Source organism: Athene cunicularia, assembly GCF_003259725.1.
Source record: "Athene cunicularia isolate RWA chromosome 1 unlocalized genomic scaffold, athCun1 chr1_part2, whole genome shotgun sequence".
In the NCBI taxonomy this organism is placed as follows: Eukaryota; Metazoa; Chordata; class Aves; order Strigiformes; family Strigidae; genus Athene; species Athene cunicularia.
This window is the reverse complement of record NW_020799092.1, coordinates 14,656,922-14,674,735: the sequence shown is the minus strand read 5'-3', so window position 1 is coordinate 14,674,735 and position 17,814 is coordinate 14,656,922. Positions and strand designations below refer to the sequence as shown.

General features: G+C 37.2%; 2 protein-coding genes across 3 annotated transcripts in view; one reads left to right on the top strand and one right to left on the bottom strand.

Annotated features, from left to right (window-relative positions):
- Positions 1-6: 6 nt before the first annotated feature.
- Positions 7-5,576, top strand: YARS2 (tyrosyl-tRNA synthetase 2). Its single transcript, XM_026862277.1, has 5 exons — positions 7-54; positions 1,025-1,192; positions 3,765-3,920; positions 4,233-4,403; positions 4,868-5,576. The coding sequence occupies exons 1-5, from the start codon at positions 17-19 to the stop codon at positions 5,025-5,027; spliced, it is 693 nt and encodes a 230-aa protein (XP_026718078.1). The 5' UTR covers positions 7-16; the 3' UTR covers positions 5,028-5,576.
- Positions 5,577-7,564: 1,988 nt separating this feature from the next.
- Positions 7,565-17,814, bottom strand: part of DNM1L (dynamin 1 like) — a 31,292-nt gene continuing 21,042 nt past the window's right edge. For both annotated transcript variants that reach the window (XM_026862258.1, XM_026862266.1), the window contains 4 exons: positions 16,000-16,167; positions 15,221-15,330; positions 12,707-12,866; positions 7,565-11,378 (listed from right to left, as the gene is read on the bottom strand). In XM_026862258.1, coding sequence (XP_026718059.1) covers positions 11,322-11,378; positions 12,707-12,866; positions 15,221-15,330; positions 16,000-16,167 — 495 coding nt within the window. In that variant the 3' untranslated portion in view covers positions 7,565-11,321. The remainder of the gene's footprint in view (positions 11,379-12,706; positions 12,867-15,220; positions 15,331-15,999; positions 16,168-17,814) is intronic.

The window sequence follows — 17,814 nt, the reverse complement described above, 5'->3', positions numbered from 1 at the left end:
GGGCGGCGCCGACCAGATGGGCAACATCATGTCCGGCTACGAGCTCGTCACCAAGTACGGAGGGGCCGGGCGGGGCGGAGGGCGGGCGGGCACCGCGGGGCCCCCCGTTCGGCCCCCGGGCGGGCAGCGGTGGCGGTGCGCCGGGCATCGCGGGTCCTAACGCGGTGTGAGGCCGCGTTGGCAGTCACTGGAGCACCAGGAGCAGACGTGGCCCCGGGAGGCGGGCATTAGGCAAAACTCTGGGGTTTGAGGAGAATAATTCGTTGTTCTGACCACGAGCCTGGCACGTGCGTACATTTTGGCCATGGTTTTGAGCCTTTTTCCATGAAACGTTAATGAATTTTCAGCAAAAGGGATAGGCCCTTGTTTTAGTGAATGTGTTTGCCCAAGGTCCCAAATCAGGTATCCTGAAACGTGGGACAAAATCGAGATAAATGTTCTTCTGGCAAACGCACGCTGGTGCAGTCACACCGAAGGAGAGGCAGATGTGGTATATTGGTAAAGGTGGTTGCATTTCTTCGCTCAGAATTAAACCTGATGATGATGATCTTTTGCCTAGCCATCAAATTCAGTGTGAGTCTTATAAAATTCCCATAAGTATGCAAGCAAATCAGTGAGCACATGTCAACGCCTCTACTTCAGTACGTGCTGGCTATTACAAGACACCAGAGAATCAGCACAGAAGAAAAGCCTTACAAACGTCCCAGCCACACAGACAGCTTCAATTAGTACTCAGCAGAACACAGAATGTTCAGGACACTTGAATTTGCTAGTGCTGTTGCCCATGAAAGTACTCTTATTTAAAGTATGTAAACTGTTACACACAAAAGAACTTACATTTTTATGTTCGAGGGCTTGGCTGTTTCTTAAAGTACCCCTCACAAAACAGTGTTCTGTCACCCCCCCATTTAACTGCTTTATATCAGGGATAGAAACTTACAGAATACTAATATTTTGGGCAACTTTACCAAGATGTGATTTTTTTTTTTTTTTTTTAACATGCAGTTAATCATCTCTTTCTCAGGATGACCGGAACAGATGTGTTTGGAATTACTGTACCTCTTATTACCAGTACTACTGGAGATAAACTGGGAAAGACAGCTGGCAATGCAGTTTGGCTGAACAGAGATAAGACTTCTCCATTTGAGCTATATCAATTTTTTGTCAGACAACATGATAACATAGTTGAAAAGTAAGTAGTTTTTCTTCCATCTTTTTTTGCTATTGTTTATAAAACCTGATCCTAACTGTTCTCTGTAACTGTTTTGTGGGGATATGTGCAACACAAGCTCCGTGTAGAAGTATCAGTTAATTATAACTGTACGTCCGTTAAATAAACAGGCATGACTGACTCCTACGTATACACAGTAGTGGAACCTGTCTCCATATGCTGGCATATACATCATAACATTAGAATGTAGATGAACAAGTAAAGCATAACACATTTTGTTCTGCCGGTGGGGTGACTTTGTCTTATGAGGTACGTTAGTTTAAGTACTGTAACATCACAGTATCAAATGAAATAATCTCCTGATTAATAAGCAATAAGTTTAACAGATATTATTTACTACAAGGTTTTACTTAGTATGAGGTATTCAGGAACACCATGTTCTAATCGCAAGAAGCTACTTAACTGATTGTAAACAAACACGTAAAGTTCAGTTTCTAAAACTGCATCACATTAAAAACTGCATATCCCTAAGCAAATTGAAATAGTGCCTTGTTAAGAAAAAGCCAACTTCATATTTATGATTGTATTAACTCTAGATTGGTGGTCTCCAAATTTTTTTGATCACATGCCCCTATCAGTAAAAAAATGTTGAGCATTCACTCCCAATACATGTATATTTATTTTTTTTATAGATTATGTAAGTGTACTACTGAAGTTCTAATATTTTCTTTGGACACTCCAGTGGATCATCTTTCATACATCCTGGGATGCTGGCACCCCACTTTGGAGACCATAAAAACACACCTAGGAAACAGATACGTTGTGGTAGTAGTGCAGTTAAAAGGAGAAATTTAAACCATTTTAAGCTCATGGCAGGCAGTATATAAGGTAGTATACAAGGATTTTAGAGGTTTTCAGGCAACAGTTTGAAGTCATTGTTGAAAATACAAGTCAGAGGAGAAAGCTAGAATGAACAAAATTCACATACCTGGTCAAATTCCTAGTTGCATGTACCTCTTCAGAGCTAGTAATTAGCACCCTAGGCTATAGTTCAGTAGTGTAACTGGTAAAAATGTGTCATGCCCACCTCTGGACAAACATATAATCTGTTCCTATCCATGTACCATAACACAATTAAGCATTAATTAAAAATGTTTAGCTGATGGGACAAGTGTTTGTTCTGTAAATGACCAATAGTACTAACATGGTGAAACCTTAAGGCTGTTTGATGTTCTTTTCATATAACTTGCATGGAAATTTTAGTGGATCTTTTTGAAAATTGCAAATAGAGAACAATTTGCATCATTCTGACTCTAGTGTTTGAGGGTTTCATTGAAGTTAACTGTTGTCTTTTTCATCTTGGAATGTGGAAGGAAACATTTCTGCTTACAGTTATAATGGCAAATGGATTGTTCTGTAAAGCAGATGAGACTGTAATGCACCAAAACTCAGAAGTAGTCCAACTAGTGCTTAAAGCTGTAGCATGTACAAAGACAAAATTCTGATTGTTAATTGGAGCAATTCCAATGAGCAAAACATGGTACTGTGAATGTCTCTGAATCCTTATCAACCACACAAAACTCGTATTCTTACTGACTAGTGTAAAAATACTAAAATCATATAATGACAACATGAAAAGGTTGGAAAAATAAGAGAAATACATTTGACAGGTTTTCCTCATTGATGGCTAGCCTCCATGCTGGTGTGCCAGTGTCATGGCTGAAAATAAATAGCCAGTAGCTTTATTCAGGGTATTCCATTAACTTAGTAAGTTGCAATATTCTCTCTTTTAAATCTATTTTTCTTTAAATTTCACTATCACTGCCAAATCTGAATCTTCATAAGCCTCAGACAGGTACTTCCATTTCATATTGTGACCTGTCTCATAACTTGGTTGCCTCTTTAAATATTTATTCCCTGATACTTCAAATCTAGGTTCTCCATCCACAGCACTTTCCAGACTGAAAAGATCCCTGTGTGGGTATTTAACATTAAAATATTTCACGCATTCAGACTTTTTAACAGTAAAAGTACCTTTTTTTAAATACACTGCATTTCATGGTACTGCAAGTCCATTAAAATGGACTTTGTTGTAAAGAGTATGCTTAGATACATATCTTTAAATTCTTGATTATCCTACATAATCTTGTTGAGATACTTGTCAATACATAGCATTTGTTTGTCCCACAATCACCACAGACTGGCAGTGGTATTTTGCATTAGCCTATTGTGCAACTACTAAGAATATAAAAAAACTCTTGTTAGTTGACACACAATTACAATAAATTCTGTAAATATTTCAAGAAAAAAAAAAGTTGTTGATTGTGATGCAAGCTTCATAAAGGCATCTGACACTATCTTATGTCTGAAGACATCACCCTGGGCAGAATATTAAATAAAATGTGAGTTATCCAGGTAAGCTGAAGCATGTGAGCAAAATCAAAGAGGAGTTTGAAAGAAGAGAGTATCTGTAATACCGATTTCTTAAATTGACTAAGAATCATTTTAGAGTAGTTGATGAAGTTTGAATGACGAAGGTGGGAAATTTGTAATGATGGCTGTATAGACAAAGTATTTTATTCCCTGCTCGTAGATACTTGAAACTCTTCACCTTCATTCCTCTTGAGGAGATTGACCACATCATGGAAATGCATGCTAAAGAACCTGAAAAATGGGGCCCTCAGAAACGACTTGCTGCGGAAGTAACCAAGCTTGTTCATGGTAGAGAGGGGCTAGAATCTGCTAAGAGGTGAAGTTTGATTTGTTGAGCAGTTTTATTTCAGATTTATTCAATGTAATTATCCATAGCTTTTCAGGGACTATTTCCATGTAGTTAATTGTTGCCTAGCTGTTAAAATATAAAAATGAAGTAATTCTGTAGACTTAAAATAAAATAAATTAGTATAGTGGGTTATGATAGAAAAAAACCTGGGGTGTACTTTAAGTACTTCTGTTACTGTGTAGACACTCAGAAACTGGGGAGGGAAATCTGATTAGTTGAGTAGCACTTTGTGTGAAGATGAGACTAGAAGTGTATTTTGAATGATCTTTGTTCTTACAGGTGCACTAAGGCCCTTTATTATAGCAGTGTGGAGGCATTGGAAGCTATGTCTGACCAAGAGTTACAGGAACTTTTCAGACAAACTCCTTCAGCTGAATTGATGCTTGAACCTGGAATGAATATTCTTGACTTGTGTCGAAAAGCAAATGCCATTCCAGATGGACCTAGTGGGTATGTTATCACCTGTGCTGTTTGGCAGTACCTCTCTTAAACCTGGTTGTAGTGGCATGCTTACGGAAGTTAAATGATGAGAACAGCCAAATCAAGTAGAAACAGGCTTGCATATACATACCAGCATTAAAGAAGTGCGGAGCAGGTGGCCTCATTCCATTTGAAGTGAAGGTGTAGAATAATGCAGTCTTATGTACCCTAGCTGTAATGTCTACACCTGATGAAGGGGCAGTCTAAGGTGACAGCCTTAGTTTCCTTATACTTCTCAGAGTGGGAGTGGTAGAAGCTGTTAATTTCAGTGACTCTTGACCCAGACTGAAAGTGCAAGAGAATTAGAATTTATTCCATTATGGGTCCATCCAAAAAACCCCTAACTGAACTTTCAATACTTAACAGCAATAAATAGCTGCTGCTTCCAATTACAAGTTGTTGGTTTTTGTTTGTTGTTTTGTTTGTTTTTCAAGGTACCAGAAAATTACAGATGGTGGCGTTTCAATAAATGGGATTCGAGTAACTGATCCTGAGACTGTTCTTATTCTCGGACAGCATATTCTCAAGAATGGAGTATCACTGCTTAGGATTGGAAAGAAAAATTACTATGTTATAAAATGGCTGCAGTTGTGACAACAGAAGGTATCCCTAAAACAACATATCATTTCAACTCTGTTGCTTGAAGATGTACTTGAAGATGTTTCTATCCTATGCATTACTATGCAGCTCACAGACTGCCCAGAGACTGCCCAATACCTTAGTTTCATTCTCAAAATACACCAACAGAGTTCAAATAAAGGCAGCTAAGTTATATCACTGAAGAGATTTTTACTTACTCAAAGCACCACTTCTAAGAGGAGATATGCACAAGAAGATGAAAAGATAATTTCAAAGTCCAAAGATGGAAATGCTCTTCCCCTCCTTTAACAGACTTCTGCGTTGTAGGAGAACAGCAGCCAGGTACTCTACAGCATAATCCACAGAAAGATGAGCAAAAGCACACTTGAAACCGGTACTTGTTACAGGGGATGGGTGCTGCTGTCCAGGTTGACTTCATCCTAACAGAAACCTGCATAAGTGGGTAAGGACAACCAACCTATGATCAACATTTTTTTTCATAACAGGTTGGCTTTGAAAGAAGCTCCAGAATACAATAAATGAGTAGAATGATTAAGCTGCTTATTGGTTATCTCTGGGGGCACATCGCAAAAAAGCTTTCCATCCTGAATGTGGTAATACACAAGTTCACTTTCTAAAATGTGAGATTATAGAGCTTTTCAAAGCTTAAATTAGCCTTTTATGCCTGCTCTCTGCTTAGTGTGACTTACAATGTGGGTGATGCTCACTCTTCTTCAGTCCTGTGAATTACATGGATGCCTCTGTGCTATCTAGAATCTTTGTCAAAGGTATATCCTGGCACTAATTCTGTTAGTTGCAAGATAGTATATTATACCAGAAGATTTGAAGCAGGTCATTTTAGATGCCTAGGAGTTGTGGGTCAGCAGCAGCACATGGGTATCTGGAGCAGGTAATGTGAGGGAAGCTAGAGTGGTTTTGCAGTTAAAGTCAGACTCTTCCACTAGGACAACATGCAAAACCTGCACTTCATGAAAAGAGCAGAAAGTGATCTTATTCCTTATGGCCTAGCCAACATTTGAGCTCATAGCTCCTCATTTTCTTGTAAAGACAGCATGAATGTGAGAATGTACTTTGATTGTTGGTAGAACAGCAACATTTACATTTAAAGCTATCACTGCTCTACTGCTCTGACCCACCACCACCCCTTTGTATTCCTAGCCACAACTTTTGCTTACAGACCTGGCATCAAATAAGCATGGATTACAACAGCTTGCCAAAGTCCCCTCGCATGGTGGGTTGGGATGGGATTGCTTAGGCAATATAGGTGCCACAGTTACTAAAGAGCTAGGTCACCTGAACAACAACAAAGCCCACCTGTAGTTACCAAGACTACCCATACTTGAATTACTTAGACATGATTAATTGACCTAGCATAGAGGCAGGTAGCTGGCTGGCTCAGAACTTTGACACTTGGAACTCAGACATTCCCTGCCCCAGTATAAACACAGATGAAACCCTCAGTCTGGTTTATGAGGTGATAAACTGCAGTGTTGTTTTCAAGGTTTAGGATAATCCTCACTCTTAGGCTACAGAATCATTTCTTAGTCCCTGAAAACAATAGTTTTTCAGTCACAGCAGCCACAAGGGGAGAGGCCTTAATCTTAGATACCTGAATACGGTTAACTCACCACTATCTTTTACATTATTGGAGTAAGTCATGGAATTTCAGCTGCTTCAAAACCACTCAGACTATGAAAAGTGGGAAATTACAGAGAATGTTAGTAAATCTCAAGAATCCAGCTATTCTGGAGTTACATAGGGAGGTTCTGTTGGTTTTTTTAGGTGGGTGGTTTTTAACTTGATGTGATCAACTTAATGTTGGCTTTATTTGTCCTGTCAATCAAGATTGAAGCAGTAATAAATTATAGTGGCTTGCTGCTTATACAGTGCAGTTTCTTCAGATTATTAAACTGTAATATGGTAGCACTTTCATTAAGTTGCCACCTGGAGTTATATCAATATTAATTTCAGTTTCAAGATCCCATGTATTTGCCCGACAATGAGATCTCTTTATCCTAACCCCTTAAAGAAAAATGAAAAGTAGTAATTTTTACCTCAAAAAAAAAAAAAAAGCTTTACATACCCTATTAGTTCTCAGAACCAGTTTGTGGTGTTGGTTACTTTGTCTTAAGCTGCGGTAATGATCAACACTATCCTAGAGAAAGCATATGGAGGAAAAGTCACAACTTTGATGTTAAAAGGATAGAAGGGAAGAAGAGGTTAAATTCATCCACTTAATATAGCTGCCTTGTTCCTTAAATGCCAAAAGCATTATAGCAATACAGAAACATGCACCTGGGAACAAAATATACCAGTACACACCCATGTTAACCTCCAGAGAAATACAACAGATCAGATGTGACAGTTACTTTCTGGTTGCAGGAACTTACTCCCGAGGAGTACAGTAAGTCATGTTTCATGTCTGATCTCTCCCCTGCCCTTTTTTCCTTCACCTCTAAATGGTGCAGATGCACATATATCCACAATTTTCAGCTTTTTTTAAAAAAAAACATTAGCACCCACTTCGATCAAGTATTCAAAGGATTTTATTTATTTTTTACAAGTACAAAATAAAAAAGGGAAATAAATTCTTTGCATACAAGGTTTTTAATAAGATCCATAAACTGCAAGAAATTTAGTCCATGCTTCCTTTTGACCAACTCCTAGCAACTCGGACCCTTCCCTGACTCTTTCCAATGAAACAGCTGGACACAACCACTACTTTTCATGACTGTACAGGGTATCAAAACTGAGTGTTTGAACACTTAGGCTGAGAAGGACAACCAAAACCCAGAGTTTTCTTTCTTAGCCTTGTTTCTCATATACTCCAAAACAGGTACGTTCAGGTAACCAGAGACACAGCTTGTTCAAATGTAAACAAATAGTAACTAATACTAAAGTTTTTAACATGTCTACAAATGTGTGATTCAGAAGTGCAATTAGAAGAGTAATTATTTAGGCCAGATAGATAAACACAAACAAGAGAAACATCTGTACAGGATCTAGGGACAGCAAGAACTGGAGGACTTGAATTTAACATACTATAGCAGCTAGCAACAAAGAGGTAAAAGGGCATGCAGCAAGTAAACTGGAAGGGAGCTATCAGCATGAAAGCACCTTCACTAGTTAAACAGTGTCACTGGGCATAAAACCATATTCAGGTGGTCTACTCTGTTTCTTACACTTGGAAGTATTAATCATCTAGCTCTCACCTCAAAGCACAAGTTAAAAAGCAGATGCACTCAAGATCTTCAGTACCTAGAAAAAACACTAGCAATCACTATCATGCCTAAAGTATTTAACTGTGGAAAAATGACAAATACTCATAATTCAAGTTACCAGCAGGGCCACAACAGACTGGTGCGTTGTCTCCCCTGCTGTATTCCATAAAGCTGAGTTTGCAGTATTCAATCTGCATCTTTCAAAGTCAATCCTCCAGAAAGCAGAGTTTTACATAAGTTTACTTCAGAATATGGTTTGAAGCACAGACACTCCTTTACCCATCTAAGTGAAATTTGAAATTGACTACAAAACCCCCCAAGTAATTTATTGACAAACTGTTCACAGAGGCATACCTATGTTTTATTTACAGTAATACCACATAGGTCAGGTATTAATGTCAAACATTTACTAATCTAAACTTGGCTACAGTGGTTTTTTTCCCCCCCATGATTGTGTGTTTTACTGGATCACAAGTTAAGCTAGCTGAAATTTATGCATTGATGATAAAAGTATTTCAAGTTTAATAGGTGGACTAAAAGATATTTGTAAAACATTAGTGTAATCTAGGAATTTTCAATTGCTGCCTTTATTAGGCTTTTTTCCATAGTTTCCCCATAATTTCTTTTAATGGTAGTAGTAACAGTAGCATTTTAAGTCTTTTAGTTCAATTCTCAATAACAGATTGTTTAAAAACCATTAATAGTCACTAGCAGCCTGTCTACACTATTACTTATGCAACTACACAAGAACTAACAATGTAGAATTGCATGAGGGCAAGTGCAAACATACATAAGCCTGGACAAATATAGGTAGATAAGCTATTAACTTGTGAGAGATGCAAGTCCTGCCACCTGAACTGAAGTCCATTCCAAATGTTATGTCTGGGATAATTTTGTGTATTAACTGTTTATTTAATAGCAAGATTGTTACAGCAAAGATTTTTAAAGATTTGCATTAAGGATTACAAATCAAGTTCATTTCTTGGCACTCAAACATTACCAAATTGAAAATTTTTGTGAAACAAACAAAGTCATAACATTTCAAAAAACAACACTGTAGAAATTTGACATGACATTACAGAGCCAGTTATCACTTGTAGGAATTTCTTAGAAGAAATGGAATTCAGCAGCATTTTAAAAGTTTACAAGTCAGAAAGAATATTTCTTCACAAGAGACTGTTGACTGAACTGGGAGTTAAAGCTTAAGCAGCAGTTCACTTATGGACGGCTCTACCTCATTGAAAACATATTTTTGCAAGTAAACGGGAGAGAGGGGTCAGGTGAATTCCAAACAGAAATGTGTTGCTTTTGACAAAACTATCAAAAGCTTTTGCTGTTCACCGAACTGTGGTTTGTACTTAACTAGTCACATTGCTTAAATCTGAGAACTACCATCCCTGGATGCAATACAAGGAGTTAAAATTACTTCCTTTGTATTCAATTACATGTAACACATACATCATTAATTTTTAGGCTGTTTAAAAACATGGAACATATTGTGTTCTGCACAAATCGATCATGTGTAAAGTATGCAAAAAGTTGCATCTGTCAGACTTCTTATATTGGTGCCAGACTGAAGATTACCATGAGAAAAATACATTTTTCCACAGACCTTGTAAAAAGAGGTCTTGAGAGTTTTTGAATTTTCAGACTTTGGCAGCTTACAAAAGGAATTCAATTTCTGTTAACTGATGAAGTGGAGAAGAAACTGAGTATGGTAATAAAATCCTCACTATACTGGCCCAATATCATAAGAGCAAGCCATGGGTGTTAACAGCAGTATCCTATTTTTCATGCAAGTTGTGATAATGATAAAATATCAGCAATACCATGGTAAACATTTTTACTTTATGCAAAAAAGTAAATCTGCTTGAAAAGTACATGCAAGTGTCCTGGCTGAAGTTTAAATAAATTTATTCATAAAAATTAAAACGTTTATTTTTTTAAAGGCTAGTGTGATCAATATATCTCTGTATGAATAATAATCAGAAGAAAAAAACTCAGCAACTTAATTTCCAACCTAAAATTCCCTAAATTATTGGATTGTCCTCAAAAAAAAAAAGAGAGAAAAGCTACTTACAGCACAGTAAAATTTCCTCAACTGTAATCTCTAGTATAAATACTCCAGTCCCACAAACTTTCTTTCATACTGTCATACATTGCAAAATTTGGAAGAAGTTGTGGGGATCCCCTTCTCCCTGGCCAGCTTAATCTGTTTTTAAAAGAAACACTTATTATCCCATAAGTTTTGAAATCCATTTTTATTTTTCAATTCTGCCAGAACAAATCTACTATCAGATGGTCCAGGGGCTTGGTCCCAGGGGGGAGGAAGGGGAAAGTGTTCTTGTACCTGATTATAAATCCCTAACATTTATACACAATCTCCAGTGCACATGAATAACTTTGCACCCACTTTTTAGTAGGCTGTTACTGTTCACAATCTCCAGGCTAATTCTTCCTACATGATACTCCGTTAAATGAAGTTCAAAGTTTTGTCTGCAGTTTTAACATTTCAGGGAAAAAATGGGGACACACATACATAGTAATATGGTAGACATCTCTACTGTGCTATAAAATTGATATCTCCATCCGTCAGTGCATGCAATATATTCATGAAAGAAAATACTCGGTGCTCTCTTCTCTTCACAGTATTTAAACTTCTATTGTAAAAGCAGCTTAAAACTATGCCACAAGACTACACCATCCATCTTAATCACAGGCAACCTGTTTAGCAAGTCAGGCACTGGAACTTTAATGTTTTTTCCCCAAGTTCAAATAAGACTGTCACTGAGACAGTAGACTTGGTCTGCTTTAGTTTGCACCAGAAAGCTGGTAAGGAAACATTTAGAGCCATTTATTATGTGGATTAAATATGAATTATTTTGCAAAATACAGCATATTTTTCTGTTTGCAAATCAAACCAACTGTCTTTACATGAGCAGATTTACACAGTTGCAGTACACAGATAAGAGTTCATAAATAAAAATTTTACTCCGTATACCATGCCTAGCAATTTTCAAGTCAATGTAACCTCCAATGCATATAAACAGTGTGGCTGGTACAGTCTTCACCAAAGATGTGTCTCACGAATCTCTGCAATGATCTGACTGGCTCGCTGGAGGGCCTGCACACAGGACAGAAAAGTTAGTTTTTAAGCAGCAGTTCAGGAAGTGTGACATTAAAAATCAAAGCTAACCACTTTAATTATTAAATGAGTGGTAACAACCTGCAACAACACTGATTAACAACTCTGAAGCCTTCCATTTGCAAAAGATTATGCAAGTGGAAGATACTACAAAGCAAGAAGTAATGATAAAACCCAGCACAGGTGTCATTAGATCATTTCTCTAGACAGGTAAGAATTAAAAATTAAAAACTGGACTTCCAATTAGAAGCAAAAAGCTCATGGTCATTGTTTTGAGCAACTTCTACATACTCAGTGTTCCCATTAATACCTATGTTTGTCTTAACAAAAAGGGCACACTTTTTCACCACACAGTTTTAACGCTTTAAACCTTCCTCAAAATAAGAGAAACTGCACCCATTTTATATCAACTTTTAGCCTTCTGATGCATTCATTACAGTCTAGCCTGCTAAACTTTGCAAATTTAAATAAAAGTTCAAAATACTAACATTTAAAGTATAACACAAATTTGGGGAAATTTGAGCTATGAGTTTGGTCCTATAAAGTTTACAGTTTAAAAGAATGTTAACAGTTCCCTTCACTGAAATGTTGATCATATAATAGTGAAGATTAAACTTGCTGCAGGTGTTCTTGGACAAGCGGTATCGCAGGGTATCCAAGCTCTGACACGCTGTCTGACCACACTGCATGTGAGAGAGAAGCACCTCTTGCTACCTCTCTGCAGCGAGCTGAGCTGGCAGAGGGACTCTTCTATACCAGTGCAAAGCAGTGTATTTCTGCTGCAGCTGTAATAGACTCTGATAGATCACATAATTGAACAATGAAGAAGTGAAGAGTTCTGTAACACAGACATGTCACAAACGCAGTCATAGAGATGTACATGGGTCATCGTCAGTGAGTCCCAGCATTCCCACTATTCCTGCTATGAGGTACTGTCTAGATACACCAGCCACTGGCCAGGAGGCTCTGGGTGAAACATACACATCAGCAGCACTTAAAACACTGTAAACTTAATCCTCCAAAAGAGAACCACTGAACACTATGAATTTAAGTAAAATCAAATAATTAAAAACAAATATAGAACTGAAAATAACACCAGATTAGAGTTTTTAGTTTATGCCCAAAATACAGTTTAAGTCATCTCTTTCCAACTACTCAATTCCTCTACTTTAATTCCTCTAGCAGAGAGAAGTAATACATAGCATACTCCTAAAAAGCAGCAAAGAAAAAAGGAAGTTGAAAAATACCACATTTAAATGGTTTCAGTGTAATTAACTACTCCCATGAGCCCCTGATCTTTTTAATACCTTTAGCATATCAGCTGCCTCTTTCCTGCGCTGTGCCATGTCCTCCGATTCTGTCAGAAGGTCATCCAACAACAAGGATTTATACAGCTGGCCTACCAGCTCACTCTGAAGAGTGTCTTTCACGTGGTTCACCAGAAAATGCATCACTGCCTTTGGCACACTGCAAGCACATTAAGATTGTTTCTTCAGAAAAAATTACCCAAATACAGGTCTGTTCTAGATTGAAGAATGCACAGCGTGAGCAAGTGGCTACACACAACCTTGTCTCAAACTACTAGGAATTTACCACTAGCATAAATAAAAACTCTCTCTGAAGTACATGCAGTATCTTGTGTAATTTGAGAGCTGTTGAATTTCTTCCAAATGCGATAGTTGCATTGTAAAGAACATGAAAATCTATATATATATGTGGAGTAAAAAATAAAATAAACCAACCTGTCTCCACTGTGCTAGGCATGACAAAAAGCTAAGTGTTTCAATCCTTAGAATCAATCTTACTGTGTGAAAGAAAGGAAAGAGGCAAAGAAAGAATTCATATATCCAATCTTACTTAGCAGATGAACTGAAAACAGGATCACTACTGAAACACTGGGCCACATTATCTCTGATATCTGAGACCATAATGTGAGGGTAATTTAAAACTGCAAGTGGAATTTAAGTGTGCACAATATATTTGTCTGGAATGGAGGCAGGCAGCAACCAATGAGAGTCAAGAATAATCCATCAGACAGACATGATAGAATTTGCAGAGCAACATTTTTTCAGGTCTATGTCAGGCTAAAGCACCTGAAAGAAACCACTGTTATTTCTGGTTTCCATGCCACTGAGCTTGAAAAAAATGCCAAGTATTGAATCTAAATGAACCTGATTTTCTTTAGGACTTAGGATATGTATAGTACTTTTCTGAAATTTTTTAAACACAGCATCAAAAACTGAATTAGTGCACATCAGGTTATTTCATCAGAGTGACAGTAACTGATGACAAAAATGCTGGTGGTCGTTCCCAACTGAGAAATAAAACACATTAATTTTGACAACCCCGTTGGTGTAATTCTTAGCAGCAGTTTTTTTTGCAACTAGAGGGGATTCAGCGTTGACCTATAATCAGTACTCACTCATTAAATAGTGAGCACACTTTTCTCATGTGCCCACAGCCCTAAATCTAAATCAAGGCAGATCAATAGTTTTTGCTCAGAGTGCTGCAATCCTCACTGCAGAATTACCTTGACAAGGACCATGCAAGCCTAAAACAGCCAGACACAAGATCAACCAAGATTCATCAACACATCTGAGCTTTTGGAATCATACTTCCAAGTTCGAATGGGAATTTTCTCCCTACATTCTACTGCTTTATGGTTCTTTACCAGCCAGTTCTGGGAAGACTTCTGGGCAGTCATGATGAGACCATATAGATCTATTAGTACTCAAGTAATTCAATTTACATTCTCCTTTCAAGTCAATACACTGCAAGTTCTACCAAAATTAGATATTATGAAAGAAGCCTAGATATTTTGGAAATCACCTGCTTAAGAGTGAAAGCAACTCAAAACTCTGGTTCAAAGCTGTGTGGGTACAGATACCGTCCAAACCATCCACATAAGCCTGAATTAGTTCCACAAGTAGTATGTGGGATGGACAGGAGTACCATCTTTGAGAAGTATTTCCTAAAAATATTTCTGAATTAGGTGAGGATTTCCTAATACATCAAATTTATAATGCTTGAGATTGCAGTAAATATGCATACATAATTAAATGCTAAGAATGTGAAGGGTTTGTTTAGAGTATGCAAGGACGTAACATTACTAGTACTAGTACTGCAATAAAATTAAGGTGAACAAAGCAATTCACTGTCATGAAATACTAAAAATTATATTGAGAATATTAATTTACTGAACAAGACTTTTATGACCTCACTAATCTGCTCTAAACCCCGGGTTCCAGATTCCCCTATATTTATATAAAAAATTAGGTCTTTCCACAAAAACTTAAGTTTTACATCATTCTTCATTACAAAAAATGTGACAAATTCTAAGCAAAACTTTAGGCCTTTACCATAGTTCCATACATCAGAAACCTCACTTTTATGTGATTTCCATCCTTACAGCCAAGTACTAGAAAACTTAGCTGCCCTAGTTCCTATTCAACCTTCACATCTGAAATAATAGTATGGTAAAGCCAAGTTCTGTCAGGGCTACACAGCACCTAGAGTTCATTCCAGATATTTGCTAAAAATCATCCATCTGAACTGCAGTATCCTCCAGAAAAGCAGGCATCTCCTAATTAAACCTTTTTACTTAACACAGAACTCAAACCATTAGAGAAAACAAGTGCTGCTTCAGGCTGCTTCTTTCTGTGAAAGGCCAATTTTTACTGCTGCTGCCCCTTCTAAAAATTATCATATTTTCTTTTTGCTTGCAAGCGTAAGAACACAAAAAAAATAACAAGACTATATACATGACTCTTGAGATATCACAACATTTGTATGACAAACATTTCTAGGAAGTTTTGTTTTACCTGTCCTGAATATTCTTCCTGACAATAAGGAAGTAAGACTTAATAAGTCGTTCAATCACTTCACAATCTCGTTGCTCACGGGCAGAAAGTTTGCGTGCAACAGGTACAGGCTATGTAAAAAAAAAAAAACAACAACAAAACACCTCAGTTTACCAATCCTGCTCATTTTCATAAGTAAATAAAATTCAAACTGTGGAATCTAAAGTAAACTATTGCTCTTTTAATCTCGTAGTTTGATAGATGTACTTGTCCTGCAACAAACATCTTAATTCTTCAGAAATAAAAGACAAAATCCAGATCTGTGAAACAAAGGTCAGAGGTCACCACTACTAAATTTTTCTAAAAAGCTCACTAAAGGAATGAAGCTCTCCAAAACACTTAAAGGATCTTCATCTACTTTTAATTAAGTATTTTTTAATGATTCTTTTCCTCTAATATAAAAATTCTAAAACAGCAGGAATTTGAGTTGAGACAGGAGCTAAGATTTGTTTCTGTATAAAGAGCAATCTAGACAAGGAGTTCACTCGCACAGGAATTTGTGAAAGGAAGCCAGTTATCTCAAATCATAGGCTGAAATGGGAGGGGTGGGGTGGGGGTGGTATGAAGAAGGACTGGGCAAGCAGGAAAGCAGAAGAGACTGAGTAAGAGCTCCCTGTCCCTATAGTATTAACTATTTACAAAGATACCCTATATTAGTAGCAAAGTTACAAGATCTGGAATTCAGATTTCTTTCGTGAGCCTGAACTACAACGGGGAGGTATTTGCTCTTCAAGACTCACCACATCCAATAGGTTTACAGCATGTCCTTTTTGAGGACTAGCAGGTAGAGCTACAGCTGGCTTGGATTTTTCCTCTGCCGATACCTCTTCCGATTTTGACGGTTTCAGCATTCCTCTCCAGTTGCCTGTTCCAGGCTCCTGAGATGTATCTCCTGCTCCAGGAGCAGCCTGCACAAACAGCACAATGAAGAAACATTGTAGTTAAAACTCCAGCACTGCAAAACACTGCTGATCAAATCTGTTATCACTGAGCTATAGGTAAGACTCACTAAAAATAAGGTTTTCATATGTATATTCCCTTCATTCTATTATTCACATGCCTCACCTTTGTTTTTCCTTTGCTGCTTACAGCTGACACAAAATGCCAGTAAAATGAAATCTTTTAAAATTTGTATTCTTCCTAATAATGGTATGAAAATGCCTCACAGAGAAGCTCCTCAGCATTTTAAGGGTCTACAAATCAATTCTGAAACATGGAATGGTCTTCCTAAATCATTTGGCTTTTACCACTTTTACCATACATCCTTGGAACAACACAACCTATACTATCAGGATCATTCTGAAAGTCTGTTTTGAAGATCACCACAGCTCTTTGAAGACTTGAATTTAAATTCTTTGGTATTTTATTGAAATATAAACTGAAATTTCTTACAGTAACAGCTAAAAAATACACATATTTATGTTTCTGGGTACCACAGCTATGAATGTGTTTGTGCTGCCAGACCTCAATTTACAGAAGCTTTTTTTGTATCAAATCAAAACAAAACAAAAATCTCAATCCTCTGGAAGTGAAGATCAGAGTTTCTGGGAAGTTCCAGACAAAGACACTGATCTCCTGAGAAAAGGACATAACACCTAAGTCTTTAAACATTAGGAATTACTGGACAAAAGAAATATTAATTTTATGTGGTGGATACCATCTACTAATAAAACCCCAGTTTATTTTGATGTGGAATGGTAGCAATTTTTATTTTATACCTTTCCATAAGCCTAGTATCCACACTATTTACTACTGTGCTTTAAAATCTATTGCCGGTTGAAAAACAAAGTCCTTCAAGACCCTGAACTACTAATTGTCTTGTTTCAGATATAGAAGGAAATAAGCTAAATTTATCTGTTGTGTTTACAATTAAAACACCACAGGATGATCTTAAGTCTTAAAAAAAGAGTGAGAAACAAAGCATGGCAAATAGAATACCAACAGTTGCATACTAGGAAGAAACCCAGCTAAACTGGGCACATCAGAAATTTTATTTAAACTTCACAACTGTTCAGAGGCACTGCAAAAAGATACAATATAAGAGCTCAAAATCAACCTCTGCTAGTAAGAGAGAACCACTGATGAGGAAGACTCCATTACATTATTTCTGACTGCAAGATAGCTACTCAAAATGGCAAAAATCCCTGTGCCACTCTCATTCAGTATTACTGTGGAGCCTGCTCTATCTCCAAAGTAGTTTCAAAAACAAAGCTACATTCTTTCACAAGAAAAAGTGTTGAGTATGTGCCATCCAACAAAGGACAGGTTTTGTGGGAAAACTAAACCAAATTTGGCAGCATCCTGCAACTTCTTACATCACAAAAGTATCCTCACAGCAGCTCTTGATTTCTTTTTAACATTTGCAGCATATCAGAAACTCTAATGACAAAAATAATAGTTAAAATTCTACTACTGAGTAGATTTTGGCTGTAACTACTTTGTTTGTAGTAGAAGCTGAATGTGCATATGCAATGAAGCAGAAAGCCTGAATCCTTTTGGTACTCCTAATACACAAACTTGTGACTACACATCTTTTCTGACTCCAAGGGAAAGCA